This window comes from Parasteatoda tepidariorum, chromosome 8 (genome assembly GCF_043381705.1).
Source record: "Parasteatoda tepidariorum isolate YZ-2023 chromosome 8, CAS_Ptep_4.0, whole genome shotgun sequence".
Classification (NCBI taxonomy): Eukaryota; Metazoa; Arthropoda; class Arachnida; order Araneae; family Theridiidae; genus Parasteatoda; species Parasteatoda tepidariorum.
Genome location: NC_092211.1, coordinates 68198976 through 68221306, shown reverse-complemented (window position 1 = coordinate 68221306; position 22331 = coordinate 68198976). Strand labels below are relative to the sequence as shown.

At 28.3% G+C, this 22331-nt stretch overlaps 1 protein-coding gene across 6 annotated transcripts in view; it reads right to left on the bottom strand.

Annotated features, from left to right (window-relative positions):
* The window catches only part of LOC107443623 (transcription factor AP-2), a 190988-nt gene that overhangs the window by 108113 nt on the left and 60544 nt on the right, over positions 1–22331 (bottom strand). For 3 of the 6 annotated variants that reach the window (XM_071184188.1, XM_071184190.1, XM_043046802.2), the window contains exon 1: positions 18576–19943. The exons of 2 other annotated variants lie outside the window; for them this stretch is intronic. In XM_071184188.1, the coding sequence (XP_071040289.1) occupies positions 18576–18578 (3 nt within the window). In that variant the 5' untranslated portion in view covers positions 18579–19943. Of the gene's footprint in view, positions 1–18575; positions 20018–22331 lie in introns of those variants that run through there. One more of the 6 variants, XM_071184191.1, reaches the window with a different exon arrangement.

The following is a 22331-nucleotide window of genomic DNA, read 5'->3' as shown; positions in this document are numbered from 1 at the left end:
TATATATATATATACACTCGCTGCAGAGATATAAATTATGTGCGAGATTAATAATACAACTGGAAAAAAAATCAAGTCTTAGAAACTTACAAAAAAAAAATAATTTCAAGCAATTTCTGGTTAGAGTTATAACTCACCTAAAAAATTGTTATAAAATATACAATTTTGCTGGGATTTTGGAGAACTTTTGATTTCATTATTCAACGCAGAAGAATTTCTATTTACTTATCTTATTATTTTTTAAAATTACCCGTTTCGAAACGCAACTGTTAAAAATTTTCGATTTCCGGTAAAAACTTTTATTACATAAAGTAAAATTTTACAGCCAGCAATGTTTTTTCACCTGCTGAATTAATTTTATTTGGTGACGTACTCAAGATAAGAAACTATATTTTTTGATTACTTATAACTTTATAACTACTTCGAAAGAGACGGGGGAAAAAACATTTCATATATGATTTCAGAACCTAAAAAACTATCTCCAAACACTTCGAGTGCCTTCTTCATTCGATGCGCAAAACGAAGAATTAAAAACAACTAATTCTTATGTATACATTTTCATAATTTAGACACATCTAGAAATGGAAATAGGGAGACTCAGACTCCTTTATTTCGAAGAATATGTGAAGATAATGAAGGTATATATTCCCCATTTCCTGGCATCGGCGCCGACTTCACCTATGATTAATGAGACAATACTTAAGGTTTTCTTTATCATTCGCCGCTTTCAAAAAGGGAGAGAAGAAAAAAAATGGGTGCGCTTACAACCATACTACAATTTCCTGAACCCTACTTTACATTTTTTTTCATCCCTCCTCCTTATGTTATCTGTCTTTAATTTCAAAGAAAGAAATCTTATTTTTTCCTAAATGACCATTTTGTTTGATTGATTGAAGACATAATTCTATGAAGTTTCTTTGATTGGAGTAAGGTTTTTTTTAGGAAATTTATTGCGGGATATGTGCAATGAAACATATAGTTCTGAAAATAAAATTGCTTCTGAATGGAAATAATAATTTGAGTAATAGGAAAAACCATAGTTTACAATAGCATTTTATTTAATGTATGTACATTGAGGGAAAAAAAACGGACCACCTTGAATAGCTTTTGATTTATGTAAATTAACGTAGAAAAATACAAAGTTTAAGTAGAATAAGTTTAATAGAGTCTGAGAAATCGAACTTTGAAGAAACGGATTTGGCTAAAATTTTGGATTTTGTCATGTAAAATTAAATGCATTAAAATGATGTAAAAAATTTTGTGCCTTACAATTCAATTTTTTGTTGTTGCTTTTATTAAATAAAGTAATATAAAAATAATAAATATTAACTGAAATTTATTTCTTGCACGGAAATATTTTTGGATAAATGAATTTTATAATTGTGTGCAAAATTTTTCCTTTCGCTTAACAATTTCTCGAGAAATGGCGACTTACGCGAAAGGTAAAACTAACATTAATGGGTCCAAACTTTGGATAGCTCTCCTGACCCGGAGGGGGGGAATCGGAAACCCGAATTCATTTTATTTTATTTTATAACCGTCGTTGAACAGCCGACCCAATTTTTGGTTTACGACAGCTAATGTTCAACTCCGTAGCCTTTGTAATTTTGAACCCAATCCAGAAGACAAGGAAACTCCTGGATCAGTACCCCCAGAGGTATAATGGGCATGGGAGCATGGAGGACTTTGTGACTCGACAGATTTAACGTGCATCAGTCACCATTTACTACACGGGGGCGTCTTCGGCCCAATGCGGAGATCGAACTCACGACCTCTTAGGCATGGGCCTAGTGCCCTACCAACCAGGTTATCCCGGCCTAATCCAAATCCATTGGGAAAAAAGGTATGTTTATTCAGCGAAAGTATATTTTCGTGTCTGGTTCACGAACTTAAAATATCAAGGTCACATCCCTCGAACCATTAAGTTCTAGAATGTGAAGATCCGATCATTAGATCAAAAGTTATTCACGGTGGTCCGTTTTTTACTTTTTTTTCTTTGACTCACTGCTCACTTATCGTATAGCTTTTTTGATACATAAAAAATGAAACATATAATTGAAGTTACATTATAAAAATAAATTACCTACTAGTCGAGTATAATAAATTTGGATACTCTATTGTTAAAACTGTTATTCACAGAATTTTTAAAATCTTTTATTGAAGAAATTTTTTTTCCTGAAATGTATTACCGTGCATGCAATCAATGATAGATATATTTCAAAAAACCAAAATTGTTTCTGAATGGATATCATAATTTGAGTTGCATTTTTTCGAGAATAAATATAATGTATAACAGTATTATTTCATGTGTATTGTGTGAAAACGTTTTTAAAAACTTTTAAAATGCATGTACAATGCATACAAAAAAATTTATAAATAAACTGACCACCCTGAATAACTTTTAATCTAACGATAAGACCTTCACTTTCAAAGGTACAATCATAAAAGTTTGAGGAGATGACCTCAAATATGCTAATGATATAGTGGAGACGATATTTTAAATTATGAAATTAGCACAAAAAGTACTTTTTTTGACGAAGTCAGATTATTAACCTTCGAAATAGGGGGGGGGTGCTTTACTTCTGAAATATGGTCTCCATAGTTGGGTGAGGAGAGCGATTCAAATTTGGACCCTATAATGTTAAATTTTTTTTAACGTTTTTCGTCGTATCTTGTAAACTTTATATACAGATTGAAAAATTTTTGCACACAGTTATAAAATTCGTTTATCCAAAGATTCACGCAAAAAATAATTTTTAGTAAATATTTTTTATTTTTTATTTCATTTAACAACAGTTGAAAAATTTTGAATTGCAAGGTATGCAGTTTCTTACTCATATTAAAAAATGTAGTTTTACATGGCAAACTACAAAATTTGTGCGAAATTTATCAAATAGATCTTGAGAAATTGAATTTTAAGTATTCAAACTTTTTTTAGATGAAGCTGAAACAAAATTTTACTTATATAATAATTTTTATATATAAGTAATTAATAAAATCAAAATAAAAAAGTTTTATTTAATTCACAAAAGATTAATTAATTATTTTTACAACTTAAATAGTGCGTTGCAAAATCCCAAAGCTCAATAAAAAGTTTCTAATATATCACAGTCGCATTATATAGCATGTTAAATTTAACTATGTCTTTGTATTATTATTATTGTAATATAAGAAAATAATCTTCATTTTTTCACGTTAAAATCTTTTTGACATCCTACGATTCCAAATTTATAAAAAGATAAGCAGCATTACAAGAGTATGAGACTTTAAAGTAGTTTTTAACTATTTTGTCCTCAGTTTTATTTATTTATTTTTTCGGTATTTACGATGCATTTTCAAAGCTAAAAGACAGTAGGGGTATAAAAATTAGGATGGAGTTCATTCCCTTTTAACGAAAGCTACCATAAAAGTTGCGCAAGTTTCGATCATTTGTACTTAATTGTTTATTTATCTATTTAAATTTTTTTTTAGAACACATCATTTCTTTTAAAACTACTCGCTTTCTAACACACCTTTGATATAAAAAAAATAACAAATTAACTTCGTTTGATAGAGTTGCTATCGAGAGTTCTCGGTCATTTGTGCGTTTTTCCTTTCATGTTCTTCATTCAAATAAGAAATTTAAGTTTTCCGACAGACATTAAATGAACAAAAACATATCGGGTTTTAAAAATTTGTTGTAAATGAAAAAAAATTTAAATAAATGGATGAGAAATTTAATGAGTAGTTTTTATCAGATAAATAAAGGGGTCAATAAATATCCTCCCCTCCCTCATCCAATCCATCAACTTTTCTGTGATGGAATTGCATTAAATAGGCATCAAAGATGGAATGAAATATTATTGAAAAACAAATCATGTTTATTTAATTGCATCAGTTTTTAGGTTATTGTGAAATTTGGGATTTATAAGACGTCTCTGACATTCTGCACTTAGAAAAAAAAAAGTATGTTCAAAATTATCAGAACTTTTTTAAATTTATCGTGCAATCTATGGGAACACCAAAAAGCTCGGTAATTTTTAACGAAGCGCTTTGGTAAAATTAACAATAAAATATGTTTTTATAATAAGTGATGAAATTGCTAAATGTGGTAAAGTTTTGTAATTTTATCATGATACCTTAGAACATGTTATAAAAACCATTTATTTGGTAAAATTTACTTTTCAGATATGTATTTTTTCTAAATGTGTGGTAATAAAAATTGTAATTTTGAAATGCAGAATTTCCGGTAAACAGTTACAATATGAACGGAAAAATAACTGTATGAATTGTTTAAATATTATATATTTTGTTTCATTGGCAAATTTTTTTTACCAGCAATGTCCTAATCATACAGTACGGTAAATTTTCTGGAAACTTTTTCTCCATGTGTTAAAAATTAAGAGCCATTTTCTAACGTCAGCACTAAAAATACCAATAAATCAATTATCAAAAACTTGAAAACTCAATCACCAAATGCTTCCGCAAAACTTTTCTTTAAAATGACTTTTTATTTTCAAACAACTTTTTTTGTTGATAAATAGGTCAAAAACAAACAAGAAGATAAAGAAGAAAAAAAATACTTATCTTGTCAACGTCTGTCAAAAAGAAGATCTATGACACGACTTTGTCGTTGATCCAATGGAGTGAAAATAATTACATGAGACTAAATTCTTAAAATATCAGTCAGGTTAAAAAAAAATATTGAACTCAAATATTTTTATCGATTTTACATGGCAAATATTTTTTTAAAAAGAAAAGCATTTTAATTCAAGAACAAATCATACGTTTCTTTAATGTTTAAGTTTTGGCTTTCTTTAATGTTTCTTTATACGCTTAGTTTTCTTAATACGTTTCTTAAATGTTTAAGTTTTGAAAAAGTATATTAATATTACAACACCACAAATTTAATAATCCATAATAATTTTAAACTATTTCCATCATGATTGTTTGAAAACTAAATATCGTAAAACTTTAAGGGAAACTATGTTTGCATTTATGAGTTTTACGATCACAAATTCCAAATTCTTAAAGATTATTAAAGCAGATTTATTTAAAAGTGTCAAATTTAAATTTTATTAATATATTTTTAAAAATATTACATTTTATTGTACATATTTTATTGAAATTTTAACTCTACAAATTTTAGAATGCATAGTAAATTTAACTGATTCCATCATTTATGAATTTATTTTTAAAAATCAATTTCAAATTTTTTTATGTAAAAGTGTATTTACAGATAAGAGTTTTATAATTATAAAGTCCAATATTCTTATAGATTCTTAAAACGGATTAATTTAAAATATTTGACCATATTTAATTATTTGAAATGAAATGAACAATTTATAAAATAAGTAGAAGAAAATTAAATCATTAACTTGGATCGTTACAGAACAAATCTTCTAATGTCCATGTATCTTAAATATTTTTCCATATCTTAAAACAAACTAATTATTTTAACCTAATTATTCAACTAAGATGTCTTTTGATATTTAATACTACATATTTCAATCACATTTTTTTCGCAGCAAGTTTGATTGGCATTAAATTATATTTAATTTCAAGCGCAAAGAAGCTTTTTCGGCTAGAAAAAAGTAATAAATGTTTGGCCCCTTTATCAACTTAGCGACAACTTCGAGAAAATGTTATATTTATCTAAAACATTGCCCTCTGTCTACGAAGTCTGAAATCTCCGATTAAAAGGGACAATATTTATTTAACTTGTAAAGGATGATATAACGAAATTACTTAGCTTTATTACACACTACTGGACTTTGCTGTTTACTCACTTATATATTGATCTCTCATTATATCTACCTGAAAGCTTATATCTAATAAGAACAGTGGTATAAGTCACCTTTTGGATTTCTAGGAGATTTAGTTTCACTCTGGAAGCACAAATATGGAGCTTTTTGCACGAAGAAAAAAATTCTACTGAAATTACCATACTGTATGGTAAATACATTTCCGGTAAAAAAAATAATAACATAATTATTGTTTAATGGAGCCAAATTATACGGTATTTAAGCCACTCATTTGGTAATTTTGCCATTTATATGTTACCGGTTTACCTTAAATTCCGGTCTTCAAAGTTACAGTTCCTTTTACCACAAAATTAGTAAAAAATAGAAAACTGAAAAGTAAATTTAACGGTATAAATGGATTTTATGCCATGCTTTTAAGTATCAGGATAAAATTTTCAAATTTTACCACATTTACCAAACTTTATCACATATTATGAAATCATAATTTATAGTTAATTTCATCAAAATCATTACCTAAGCACATCAGCAATAAGTACCTTGCTTTGTAGTACTTGCATTAAGTCAGAAACACAGTGAAATTTACCATATTTTAGTAGTTTTGATCCTACTTTTTTTCTCAACATGATAAAAAAATAACAATTCAAGTGTTTAAGATTTTTTTTAATTCCTATGTTATAAGATAATTCATATAATTTATTGACAATATTGATTTATATTGATTCATATTGATTATATTGATTGATATAAAAATATTTTTTTAATGCTCTTGGCTGATTTGGATATTTTTAATACTGTACGCGTGTTAATTTTCTTATATACATGTTATAACATGATTTATTGATATTCTTGACACAAATGCCTATTTGGTTATATCAAGAGCTTGGCGGGATTGTTCTTAATAACTTAGTAGGCCTCACAATATAATCCGAATTCTAAATTTTTCGGTTTTAACGGCTCTCAGTAAGACGTAGTACACATAGATACAAAACTTAACACATATTAACACAACAATGCGTATAACTGACGTGCCGTACGCGTACAATGCAAACTATCAGTTTATTATAAAATAGTAGTCGCAGAAACCTTTACGCGAGTATATCTTTTGAAGCCATTCAAATGGATCGTCATCGTCAGTGAAGCATTTCTGTAAGCAATTTTTTGAAGCATTTCATTCACAGCGTTGCAGAAACATTTTCGCAATCATGTGAAGAGATATGATTCGCTTCTTTCAAATTGTTATGTGTTTATAACACTGCTCTGATATATTTGTGTAAGTAAGTAAAATATTTCAAAAATATTATTCTATATAATCAATGCTTTCTAAGTATAAATACAGATCCAAGTTTGTTTTATCAGCGTTTAAAAAGTCCATGTTTTCATCCATATTTGAATAGTGGTCCGCTATTCAAATATGGCCACCACTTCACTAATTCCATTTTCGTTCTTTTTTTTTATATTTTTTTATTAGATACAAAGCCTTAAAATCTAATAAGTACATTGGTTTTTGTTTCTCCTGTCTGATTTGTGGTACCTTCTTTTTTTTCCAGCAGAAATAAGCTGAAGATAAGATAAGATAAAAATTACAAGTATGGACATGAAAGTGTAGCTAATTCCATTTTCTTCCTAAATAAGATAAAGTGAGACTTCAAATAAGGCTGAAGAATATTTAGGCTCTTCAAATTGAATGATTTTTAATTTACATATAACAATCTGCTGTTGTCTATATGAAGGAAAAAAGGATTGAAGCAATCATGCGGTTTGGTGATCGAAGTGACATGAAGATAAAACCCATGAGTATGCCTTGCAATTTAAAATAAGGAAGAAAACAAATAAAAGTGAAAAACTAATAGTAAACAAATTAAAAAATGAATTAAATTATTTGAATTTGAAATAAATAAATTCAATATAGCCTACTATATATAGAGAAGAAATAAATAGTAAACACTTTAGTAATGAAATGTTGCGTTCTCATTTAAGTAACTGCAAAAAGTTCCACCGATAAATTACTGCAAGAGACTGGCAAAAAGTCTTCCTGTCATTAACCGTAAAATTAAAATTATGTTCGTAAAATTTATCTTCTGTTAAGCCCTTAAAAATGTTTGAGACTCAAGCGATTCGTCAAGCGTTTTTCGATTTAAGTTGAACAGTGGAACGATTTGGAGAAGCTTAGTGCTGCCATCTGTCAATGAGTGAGAGAGTCCGTGGTCACTAATGGGGTAGGAGGGCGAGAGAGACGATCTATGGTGCTAGCTGGGATCAAACCGGGAGCCTCTAGCTCAGGGTTTCTTAACCTGTGGTTCATGAACCCCTAAGGGGTCCATGAGTTATATTTTGGGGTTCCTCTGACTACTCCTAATTTTTAAAACGTTTGAAAGCCTAGCCATTGCTTGTACAGCGAGCTATGGCAGCTATAATTCCGTTTGCTACAGTGTATCTTTGCAAAGAGGGATTTTCGTCACGTGTGACAATAAAAACATAACATTCAAATCGATTGAATGTTGAACATGATATGCACGTTGCTTTGTCGAAAACCATCCCTCAATTCAATTTATCAATTAAGGAAAAGCAGCAGCAACCTTCACATTAAAAATTTTAATTTTAAAAATTTTGTATACTATTAAAATAATAAAATTAAATGTTTTCTAATAATTGATGTTTTTTACAATTATTTTTTTCACAGGGGGGTGGTCCATGACTTCTTAAAAAATGTTAAAAGGGGTCCATTATATCAAAAAGGTTAAGAAACACTGCTCTAGCTCCATAGCCAGATGATGCAAATACTATGAGAAATGGTGTGCACCCCAGAGTTCGAAAGTTTTATTTCAGTAGAATTTTTTCTCAAGAGAAGAAACTCTTAATGGTCAGCTCTTCTTGTTTTTGATGAAGTTAAAAGTACGGACACTTGGCTTTTTTCTCAAAAGAAAACATTCTATATAAATTAACGGTCGATTACTAATTCTACTTAAGTTCATTATATTTACGGGCACTGGACTTTTTTCTCTTCTCAAAAGGCAGCCAGCTGGTCATATAAATTAACGATAATTTTTCCGAATTTCATTAAACTTTTTTTCAGAGTGTGATATTTTCTCTGGACGAAGAATTATTCTTTATTCCGAATGAAAATGTCAAATTACTTCGAACAAGGAAATAAAACCTTATATAGAGTGCATCTTTTAACCTTATACCATTGTGTTCGGAAATTGGAGGATGAAATTATCCTGAGAGGTTTGACTTGGTCAAATCTTGAAGTTTAATTAAATACTCAATGTCACTACTTGACCATATTTACTGATCAAAGTTTCGGACATTCTTCCTCGATAAAGGGCATTAAAGTTCATATTTAATGAAGCTTATTCACCGAATTCTCTAGATTGTTGATTATATTTGGAATAATGATAATAATGCAGAAGTTGAATTACGCGTTTTAAAGGGTTATTTTGTCAGGTTCAAATTAACGCTAATTATTAAATTAGCATATTGACAGTTTCAAAAGGAGTGCTTAATAATGTGGTACAGTGTATAGCTTATAAAAGGATATTACAGTATTGTACGATATAATCAAAGAAGTATTAAAAAGGAAGATAGAGTATACTTTGTGCTAGGTATACTGAAGCAAAAATACAACCTAAATAAAGCACAGATAAAGTATAGAAATGGACATACTATTGAATCGGTTACCTAAGTAAGAACCTTTTCCAAGGTCTTGCTTAGGTAACCGGAGGAACAAATGTCAGTAGTAAAGTAAAGAGATAAACAGAGAAAGTAATAAACATGCAAATATATAATCTTGTTTACTCTTTTACTTTTCTACAGTTATTTGGTGTTGAGACACTGAGGAAGGTTCTTATTTAGAAAAGCAAAACTATGGTATGGTCATTTCTGTACTTTAACCCCTTTCCAGTGTCGTCCGAATCCAGTTAGGGCAACTACTACGTGCAATATTTGTAATGCCCGAACTGACTTAGGGCAGGAGAAAAACTCGTTTCTATTTTGTGAAGCCCGAGCTGAGTTCGTTTCTACTTTAGGATACTTAATTCACTCTTTTCCTAATAGATGGCATTAGTGGTCTTAGTTTTTCACCGATTTCAGTCGAGGGAGGGAAAATGTGGGTGATGCAAAGAGTGCGATATGGGCTTGTGTGCAGTACCTTGATTTGGGATATACTATACTGTAAAATATTGGTAAAATTTATGTATTGAATATCATATTGTTGTGTTTTTATATTATATTATGCTAGTTATATTATATTTAGCTTCAAAATTTTGTTTAATTTGCTTTAATTGAATAAGTTGTGTGTGTAATCCATTGTTTTTTGTTTTTTTTATGTATATGTAAAAATTATATATACAGTAGTTATTGCATTTAAATTTTTATTTTTGTAACAAAAAATAACTTCATAACTTTTATAATAATATAAGAAGCAAAATTAAACAGTAAAAAAAAAAATTCGTTTTTGGTCCATTTTTTTGAAATATATGTCACTGTTAAGGGGTTAATTACGTTGTTTTTCCCTTCAGTTATGGAAATATTACCGATAAAATTTATTTAAGCAGAAGAGTAATCAAAATATTTAAGAAAAGAGCTTATTGAAGCATTTAACTTTTCATTTCAAAACGTTTTTCCTGATATAACAAATACATTTAAAATATATTTTAAATTATGTTAATTTCTATACAGTGATCATTATCACATACTATTTATTATATTATTTCCCTATAAATACGAAAATGTACACCTTCTTAGGTACAATAAATTGTGAACGAAATCTATGGAATCGTAAATGAGGAATTGTGGCATTTATTGTACATATAAAATGCTTTAGAGAATATTTAAATACATTTAAGCGGGTTTTAGATGCCTACACATTTATACTTGTGAACATATATATCAATTTACAACTAAATGTTGAAATTAAAAACACACTTTTGCTAATATTAAATTAAAAAGCGCTAATAATACTAAAATTTAGTAGTATTAAAATACAAACAAATTGATAAATTAAATTTAAAAAAACTTATGTAGTAGACCATTGTTGACACATTTGATACATCAATCTTAAATATCCTTGTTTGTCAACACAAAAAACATCGTTATTCCTATTTTAACATATGAAAATTTTCAAACAAAAATAATCCCCATTTTTTTTCTCAATCTGAAACATATTTTACTTTGAATATATGTTTATTGTATTTTAAAGGACTATAAACAAAATAACATATTGAACTTTAGGTAAAAAGGAGGAAGACGACAAACATATTTCTGCATTCCAAGATTTCAATTTCAAACAGAAAGGAGAAAACAAGACATATTTCGTCATTTTCGGATGCATACTTTATAAAAAGATAGAATAAAATCAAATATAAAAAAAACACAAGCAGAGATAAAATATCAAAACAAAAATAAAACTTTAAAGAAAGAAAAGTGCATTTATTGTATTTTTAAATACAATGGGGAGTTATTTCTTTCTTTCATAATAGAAAAAGCGACTTAGGAATACGCTTACATAAAACTAGTATTCATGTTTAGAACATAAATAAATAAAGCAACAGCGTTTTATACCATACTGTTATTCGAAATAAAGTGGTTTCTATATAAACTTGTATTCCATTTTTTATTTACCATAAGTATACATAAATATATTTATGCCCACATGAAGTAAACATATATTTTATCATATTAAAAATATATCGAAGTCCTATACTTATAATATGCCTTAAATTTAAGAGAAGTTCGTTTTGGCATTTTTATTTATTGTTATTATTTGTTTCAACTAATCTAAAATCTAGTAAAAATAACTGTTTTATTCCCTCACTGCTTGCCTAATTTAATAAAAATAACTGTTTTGTTCTTTCACTGCTTACTATATTTAGTAAAATTATAAAAACACAAAATTACTAAATATTAAAATAAAATATAATATAAAAAATATATAAAAAATATATAATTGTGTGTTTGAAGAACAGCACTTCTTCAGGGGACACACTGCCTGCAAACACACAGGATATTTTTTATATATTTTTTTATATTATATTTCATTTTAATGTTTAGTAACTTTATGTTTTTATAATTTAATAAATACAAATTTGGTTATAGCTGTATTATGCGCTTTTCCAATTTGAGTTTATGAAGTTAATGTTCAATGTTATTTTACCGTCCATTTTTCAATATTTATTAGAAATTTGTGTTTGGGTATATTTAGTAAAAATAACTGTTTTATTCTCTTACTGACTACTGCACTTAGTAAAAATAATTGCTTTATTCTCTTATTGCTTACAGTATTTAGTAAAAATAACTGTTATATTCCCTTACTGCTTATTGTATTTAGTAAAAATAACTGTTTTATTCTCTTACTGCTTACTATATTTAGTAAAAATAACGGTTTTATTCTCTTACTGCTTACTGCATTTAGTAAAAATAACTGTTTTATTCTCTTACTGTTTACTATATTTAGTAAAAATAATTGCTTTATTCTCTTACTGCTTACAGTATTTAGTAAAACTTACTGCTTTGTTCTCTTACTGTTTACTGTATTTAGAAAAATATCTGTTATATTCAAAACATCAAGTTCGCCCAATTAATTATTATGTACTTTTATTAGAAAGTGCAATAAAACTATTGCTTTTTAATAAACATCCCAATTTATGTAATCGGGATTTTCAATTCTCAACAAGTTACCACGAGTTAGACGTAGTACATAAAGCGCGATTCTTATTTACGTTATTTGCGAATAAAAATGGACAATTTCTATATCAACATCGTTATTAATCACACACGCGTATTGCTTAAATCGTGGCTCTCTATTGTTGCAGATAGTCGTGAACCACTGTATAAATTTAAAAAGAAATAAAAACAAGTTTAATCAATTAAGCAATAGTTAGCTTAAGCAAGCAAACTTTTCAGACTTGTTTAATTGAAAGTTGATAACCAAATGTATTGCATAATCAGGTATCAAATTACTGAGATTTTTTCGCATAAAAGGACTTTAAATTTTGCAGCACAAGATAAAATATAACAAGGCATAATACGAGGGTTGCTATTTATATTTCTGGCCTTGGTAACAGTAAGTGTTGCTAGGCGACCGCAGACGATTTTAATCGAAAGTTTGATATTTTTAAACATAAATTCAGCAGACGATTTACCATTATAGCTTCATTTGTGTTGTTGACAGTAAATTGAAAAGTTCTTCTCTTTCAAAAAATGGAATTGAATCGTGAACATTTTCGTGCCATTATTTTTCATAACTTTCGACGTGGATTGTCAAGACAAGAGTGCTTCGATGAACTTAATTCTTTNATAAAACTAAATATATGCCTTGTACTAAAACAGCCCACAGGAGTACCCATCTAAAAATTGGGGGACATTCATTCGAGGTAGTGGACAGCTTCACGTATTTAGGCTCTGAAATAAATAACAGGAACGATGTAACTGCAGAAATACGAAAGAGAATCACAGCAGCAAATAGGTGCCTTTATGGATTAAGAAAGTTTTTAAGATCAAATGTAATCAAGAGAAAAACAAAGCTGTTATTATTTAAAGGCCTCATTAGGTCAGTTTTAACATATGCTTGTGAAACATGGACATTGACTCGTGCAGATGAAGAAATGCTGAGCATATTTGAGAGAAAGATATTACGGTGCATTTTTGGAGGAATTAATAAAAACGGTCAGTGGTTAAGAAGATCAAATTTAGAACTCTATCGATCATATAATGAACCAGACATCATAAGATTCATTAAGGTCCAAAAGATAAAATGGGCAGGCCACTTAGTAAGAATGGAAGAAGACCGTATTGTGAAAAAGATTTTTGATGCCCGGCCGACAGGAACACGTAGAAGGGGCAGGCCAAATCTCAGATGGCTAGATACCCTGGAGAAAGATTTATCTATATTAAAAATAAAGAATTGGAAGTCCATTGCCAAAAGAAGGACAGCTTGGAAAAAACTACTGGAGAAGGCCAAGGCCCATCCTGGGCTGTCGAGCCAGTGAGGAAGGATATTGGATTTTTTGTTAGTTAAAAATAGTTAAGTAAAAAATGCTACAATTGACCCCACTCTCCCCTACTTTAAATTTTGCGGCACAAGATAAAAATTCAGTATTAAAAATTGTTGATAAATAAAAAACATTTAATGCACATTTTAATAAAAAGCCAAAGTATGAGATTAAGAAATAAATGTATTTTTAAAATAGTAATTTTAAGGTGAAGTAAAGTATGAGTTAATATTTACAATTGCTTTGTTTAAAAACTGAGAAATAGTGATTATTAAAACATTCTTTTAATATTCATTTTCTTATAACATATTTTTAAAAAACTAAGAAAAAAGAAAGGAATAACATCGGGCAATTCTATGGTTTTATTTTATCCCGATCAATGAGGCTAAAGACACTCACAATAACGATTTTTGTTTTTAAACAATGTTTTCAAGAAAAACGTCATGAAAAAAAAAAACACACAATCAAATAAGTAACAAAACCTCTTCACTTCAGTTTGAGTAAATGCAATCGTCTGCCGCAAATATGATTAAAGTCCCCCTACAACAATTTAAGCGCAACTTTTGAAGGCGTACGAATCATTCTTAATCAGTTAATCAATAGCGGTAGAAGATGTTATTTCCAATTACGTATTTATTTATTTACTTTACAGTACATTATTTATTGAATTCAGGGGGGACTAGTTCATCGTTGAACGAACAATTTAATAAAACTCAAAAGAGATATAAGATAAACAAGAAGATGTGCAATCGGTAAGAAATAACTGTTCTATCCCACTTGGAGTATCAAAGGGGTAGCATTAAGAGATGGATTTATACCCGTTATTGATGTTTTGGGAACAGATATACGCTTAAGTTACACGATGTTAGATTGCCTGGAAATGAATAAAACATTTACGAGTTACAGAGCAGCTCAGTGAAACATAAGTTTTTAAAATGAACTATATTTTTTACCTAAAATGTTTGATGATGAATATAGATAAAAAGAATAATAAACTAAGCATACAATATTATGATGCAATCAATTATACTCACCTCTTTTTTTTAATCAATTATTTGTATTGAGAATACTTTATCTAAATAGTTTTTTTCTTTAAATTTATGAATTTAAATTTCGTTTTTAATTTACAAAGTTATCTACATTCTGTGTACTTTTTGTTTCTGAGAATCATAAATAGGTTCTTCTTAGACATCTACAATTATATCATAAACAGGTTTTTCATAGACACATTTACATCATCCTTTTACAGGTTTACATCATAGATTGACTTTTCGTAGACGCGTTTATATTATGAACAGGTTAGTCTTAGACGCGTTTATATCGAAAATGTGCACTTCTTAAGTGCGTTTATATCATAAACAGTTTCTTCTTAAACATGGTTGTATGTCATAAATAGGTTCTTAGACGCTATTTACGAATTCTCATATCGTAAGAAAAGGGAGAAATATTTTCTATCCCCCTACTTTTCGTTTTTCGAAGGCACAAAATTTATACCATCATAATACACATTATCTCTCTCCCCGAAATCTTACATAATGTTAAAAACTCTAAAGAAGTTACACAAATCAAAGAGAAAAAGCGCCCTTACATAGTCATCATAGGAAGCAAGCGCTTTCAAGATATGTTTAAGTTAGGTAATAAGAGAACATTGTTTTTTTAATCAATTTAGTTTAAAATACTTTATAGTATATATGGCTTATAATGTACAATGTATAGTATACACAAGACTTTCCATGTAGCATGAGTGGAAATTTTTATCTTCTAAATATTTCGAATAAGAAATATTTCCATGGTTATAAACTATAAATAATTAAAACATTTAAAGTTGAGCAATAAAATCGCTTAATGGGTTATTTAAAAATTAAGTAACTATTTGCTTTGAATCATTAACTATTCAAAACTCGTAAATTTTCTCGTGTAAAATTAAGAAGGAACTAATAAAACATGAATTTATATCCATTTTATTTTAACAGCCAAAAGGGTTTATGAATTCTCAAATCGCAAGAAAAGGAGGAAAATATTTTCAGCCTCCCCACTTTTCCTCAACGAAGACACAATGTTTACACAATCATAACACATATTTTCCCTCTCTCCCGAAATCATATTTAAGGTTAAAAACTCTAAAGAAGTTACACTCATCAAAGAGAAAAAGCGCCCTTATATAGTCATCATAAGATACAAGCGCTTTCAAGATATGTTTAGGTAAGGTAATAAGAGTACATAGGTTTTTTTTTTAAAAAAAATAAAAAATAAGAATGAATCTAGTTTAGAAAATTCTATAGAGTGTAAAGGTAAAGAGAAATTTTTTTTTAAAAAAAAAGAAGAAGAAAAAGAAACAAAATAAAAGGAGCTAAGGTTGGAAAACCCCGAGGTAAAGTAAATAGAGAGGCTGTGTAAAATTTTTCCGTTTTGCTCTTTCTGGAATCGTAATAAGAAAAAGGAATTCCATGGAAACTGAACGTTTGTCGCATTTTACAGTCGAATATTCGAAGAAGTGAGTAATTATCGTATATTTATCCGAAACATAATAAGATTTTTACGTTTGGAAAAGAACAATTAAAAATTGATGGGTTTTGACGACAATGAAGTATTAAGTTTTAATTTTCAAGGCAAATTTCTGAAGTGATTTAAATTTGATTGAGATGAAAAATAAATATGTCGCTTAATGTAATGTTTTTTCTTTCTTTAGAGTTCTTTGTTTTTAGCATTTTATAAAAGTAAATTTCAGAGAATTAATGAACATTTGTCAGTAAAATAAATAATAGATCTGTATTTAATCATCTGTATAGAGTAAATAAAGTATATCTCATTTTCTGGTTCTAATTTTGTTCATGAGTGTTGATTGGAGGAAGGGAGTTCTTAAATAGATTTAATTCTCAACAATCATATTTGATGAAATTGTGATATTCTTTAATAAATAGGGTATTCTATAATGACCACCCTTAACAAATATTTTTAGAAAAGTATAAATATGTATGTAAGAAGTATCTATTTTTTTTATAAAAGTATCTTATATTTTTAGAAAAGTATGCACATTACACGGAGAAAAAATAAAATTATCGCACTGTATGTCAATAATATTTCTTGTGAAAGAAAAACATAACTCTGATTAATATAACAAAAATATATAATATTAGAACTATTCATTTATAAATTTTTTCCATTCGTACAAAAATGGTTTACCGGGAATTCAGGATTACAAAATTATAATTCATATTACCACACATTTAGTAGGAAATACGAAATTTAAGAGTAAATTTAACCAACTAAATGGTTCTTATGCCATGCTCTAAAGGATAATGATAAAAATTTCAAATTTTACAACATTTACCAAATTTTAGCAAATATTATGAAACCTTATTTTATTGTTAATTTTACTAAATTCATTACCCAAATGCTTCAATTAAAATGACCGAGTTTTGTGTTGTTCCCATAGATCCAGAAATACTGTAAATTTTATCATATTCTGACAGTTTTAACTATGCGTCTTTTTTTAGAAAGAAGAAATCTTATCAAATTTTGACGAATCATTAATATGAAAAACGTCAAAAACCACTTAACTATTTAGAAAAAATGACTTGGTATTAAGTAATTTCACAAATTAATATCTTTATAACATTCCGATATTTTCTAAATAACACTTTGCATGTTGAATAGAGCTATTGATGAAATTGGCCCATGTTTGCTCTCATAATTAGAAACGTTTACAGAGAAATCGGTAAATGAAACATCATATGTTGCTAAAGCGCTTTGTTCATTCAGTATCAATTTTATAATTCATGAAATTTTATATATTTTTTAAAATTTAGTCTTGCAAATTTATATGCTGTTGTTGTTTCGAATGACACTTGGCAATACCAGCAAGTCTGCTTGGGAAGGAAAATCATGTGTTTCATGTGAAAATCATGTGAAGGCAAGTCTGCCTTAAGGAAAATTATGTGTTTTTTGTCTTTCAGTTGCGCCATCTATGGCCGACAATACGACTTACGCCACACACACACACACGTCACAGCCCGTTTATAGAGCGGACCCATTCATACATCTTTTCATTTATCTACAAATCGTAATTTTGATCTGAACTAGAGAACTATCTATTTACAATTCAGTATCCCCAGAGTGATCAAATTACTTAGCATTATCTTAGAAATAGTAATGATTTCTCTTCATTTTTAAATGAAACAACTATAATTGAAAGATATTTTCATTTTCTTTATGTTAAAATTGAGGAAAAATAATACATTTCGCACTTCGGTAAAAGATTTCATTTCATTTAAATACTCTTATTTTTTTCCCATTAAATACTTTCATTCATACCATCAATAAGTCCATTTTTATTTACACTTTTTAAAATAAGATATACACCAATTAAAGATTCACTCATACGCTTTTTCAATATTGTTGTAACAGGAAATGGGATAATTCTCAACTGAGCATTTTTTTTTTAAAAAAAAAAGAACGATCAAAGCAAAAGTAACTTATTTTTATTAGTATGAGCAAAAAATAAAATGAATGAAATTAGCATTTGTTACGCTTTAACATTATTTTATGTTTATTAAGAAATTATAGTGAGAATTGCGATTAATAATACCGTTTAATAAAAGAAGACACAAATATATTAAAACGTATGCAATACGTCTAAAAAACGATATGTCTTGCATTTTAAAAATATTTGCATTTTATTTCCTTCTATTTTATAGCTTACTACTGGTAAATATGCTTCAAAGTGAGCAATAATAATGATGAAAAAAAATATTTTAAAAAATGTATTCTATGTGTTCTTTCATGAAAAAATGAATGAAGAAACAATTTATAAGCAAACGATTTATAAACAAATGAAACTTACCATGTTGCTCAGATACGGTGGCAACAGATCAGTGAGGTGTGACAACTCCACTTTTACACCCGTGGCGACAAATGGAACAAATGATGATGATGGCCCAACCCGGGCTATGCTTAGGGGTTTTTCTTCCCCTACTTCACTCAAAACACCCTCAGCAACTGAGAAATCAGATAGTTACGTAATCATCACAAAGCGGGAATACAGTTCTTTGAATCCTGATAAAAATCTTCTTTTTCTTATTTGGGATGATTTGTCAATCATTTCACAAGTTTGATGAATTAAATTGTTTCTGTGATGAAGACTTACTGTTTTTTGACAAGAACAGAGATAAGATTTCTTATAAAATAATCACAATTTTCAAAATAAAAAATAAAAACGAGGAAATTTAAGTTTCGGTCCAGTCAGTTCTTAAGAAATGGTTATTCTTATATAATGGTAATGTAAGGATAACATTTCTTCCTTGTTTTATAATATCAAATATGACTATGTAATGTTTACTTGCAGGCAATGACCTTATCCATAGCTTATTCGAAGAAATATCCCAAAATTTTATGAGAATTAAAATAGTTTTTGATATATTTTAAAGTTTATTTCATAAAACATATAAATACCATAATTCTAATCCATTCAAACCTTTCATTGATACTGCATAAAGAGAAAGCATGCACAAAACTTGTAGAAGAAACAATTCGCTCTAAAAGTATCCAAACAAAATCATTCTAACAAATTTACAGTTTAACATGGAAAAAAGATGAGGATGCTATTCAAACTCCTTATTGAAATAATGCTTAACATTTGCAGATGATAAAATTAGTCCAAAAGTTAGCTTCAAAAATACTATTTTACACGGAAAGAAGATTACATTACTATTGAAACTCTCTGATGAAAAATTGTTCAACATTACTAGAAGAAAAAAAATTTGATCAAACGGTAGCACCAAAAATGCTATTGAACTAAAGATACGAATCAGTTATGTTTATTTCTTGACTTTATTTATGTTATTTTTCCAATGAAAAAAAAATATTTAATTGTTAATAAAACTCTCCAAACCTTACACAACAAATGCTTTTAGAAAAATATTTTTTTCTTTCAGATGAAAACCGCAAATATCCAGTTGTAATTAGTTCATGATGCCACCAAAACACACAGCCAAAACAATGTCATTCACCCTTTGTGGATGTTGAAAGGTATCAATAAATCTCCAAACCGATAATTTCACCATAAGAAAAAAAAAAATAGTAAAATGGAATGGATCCAGAAGTCTATGGCCAGTAGATCCCGTGACACAACATATGGAGTGAAATGCTTCGAAAAAGTGCGGCCTGTCCAGTGATAAGATGGCACTTGTCCGCCGAAGGCAAAGCAACTACCAAAGAGGAGGCTTAAAACAGTTGAGGGGGTTTGAATTCATTACCCTTCAGCCTCGGGGAAAGGAAGATATATTCAATATCAAATAGCTCGCCTTTTCCTTGCAAGAATATCATGACAACTATTATCATTCATTTAATCATTTTTCTTCTTCAATTAAAGAGAAAGAGAGATGGTTTCTTAGATTTTATTTCTGCCTGACAGTTTTAAATGATTTTAAAAATTGTTGTCGCTTGTTGATTATCATTTGATAATTGCTATTAATCTCTTAACAATCATTATTTAGTTTACAGTGCAAATACTGAGGTTGTTTATTTTATCGTGAGAATGTTTTCAGTTTATTATGCAAATGATGAGTATGATGCATTTTAATGTAAGAATTGTTTACAGTTTCTTTATGCGAATGTTATATAGTGTGAGTTTCATAATAGTTCTTTTTTTTATGCAAATAATGATTCACTTCAATAATTCATTTTAATGAATGTTTTCAGAATGAAAGAATGTTTTCAGCGAATGCTGAGTATGATTCATTTTAGCGTAAAAATTGTTGAATTTGTTATGCTAATGATAAATATTGTTAGTCTCTTCACAGTTATTTTATTCTACAAATAATAATTCATTTAAATGATTCACTTAGGATTATTATTCACTTATTATTTATTTAAATGATTCACTCATTTTAACGAATATTTTCAGAATGTAAGAATGTTTTCAGTTTATCATGCAAATACTCAACAGGCTTCATTTTAAGGCAAGAATTGTTTTCGGTTTGTTATGAAAATGCTAAATATTGTTAGTTTAATTAAATATTGATAGTTTTTTTATGTAAAAATTAAATGTTAATTTTTTCTTACAAATGCTAAATGCAGTTTATTTTTAGAAATGAATGATTTTAATTCATGATGCAAATTATAAATGCTGTTTATTTCAGCATGTAAATACTGAATGTTCATTTTGTGTAAGGAATATTTTACTTTATCGTGCAATCCTGATAATGCTGAATGTTCATTTAATGGTGCAAATGCTGAGTGTTGTTCATTTCATAAAAGGAATTTTTTTTCAGCTTAGCATGCAAGTTCTAAATGTTATTCATTTCAACACGAGAATGCTGAATGTTTATTCTATCATATAAGTGTTGTTTCTTTACCCTCAGCGAACACGAAATATGGTGTATTTTAATGTAAACTTAATATAAAGTAAACGATGTCTTTTTCGTCTTTTTTCTAAACAACAAATTATTTCGGCAAAAAAAAAATTTCTAAGGTAGTAAGAGCAAAATAGCATAATGCAAAAGGGCGCAATGCAAAATAATTTACTAAAAATTCAAAATTTTCAAAAAAATAATTTTTAAAGTTCCAGAAGGCATTATTACTAAATATCACATCTGCTTATCTAAAAATCCACTGAACTCTTGCAACTTGTCAATCGTTTAATTGAACAATAAAACCACAGGAAAATTCGTAATTATCAATCATTATTTTTTCATGAAATATGAAACTAGAATCTTTCCTTTCTTTTTGTTCTTAAATATATATTTTGGAAGAAAATCGATCACTGAAATTTTATTACACGATACGTTGGAATTTCTGGAATGTCGTTTGGTGGTCGCTTATTGGTTTGCATTGCCATTCCCTTCTGTTGCCATCTCCTTTTACGGAATTTTTTCTAACGACAGCTGTTCTTGTTGTCTTAACTTTGTTACCTGAAGGACGAAAAGAAATTAAATTCAGTGGACTGTACCGAATTCGGAATAGTGTTTGACCCTCAGGGATTCTGCTGTTTTTAAATCAATGAAAGTATAAATGGAATGTGGAGTAATATTATATTTTTGACTGAAAAAAAAGGAAAATGAACTAGATTGCATTTGATTGATAAAAAGTTGTTCCAGGTTTTGAATCTTGCTGAAAATATACCCCCAAAAAAATATGTTAATTATGTTTCATTAAAAACTACCTTTTTCCTTAATTGTGCAACATAATTCCTTAATTAAGATTGAGAGAAAAACTTTAATATGTATTATCAGAAATATAAATATATAAATTGACATTCGAAAAATAAAATTACTTCTACAGTTTTTTTTGTATGTAGTTTATTAAGAAACTTATACGTACTTTGATATTATTCAGAATATAAATCAAAGTACGTACGGTTAAGAAACTTTACCTAAAATCTTGTAATCTTGTTCACACTATTTTCGATTATCATTAGAATGGAAGAATTTTTCTTTTCACATTATAAACTATACATTTTGAAGCTGTGTGCATGATTAAAAACATTACAAAAAACATATGTGTAATGTAAAAAAATTTCTCGCACTCATCAGTTTATAATAAAAAATTCATATAATATATATATATATATGAATTTATATATACACACTCATACACACAT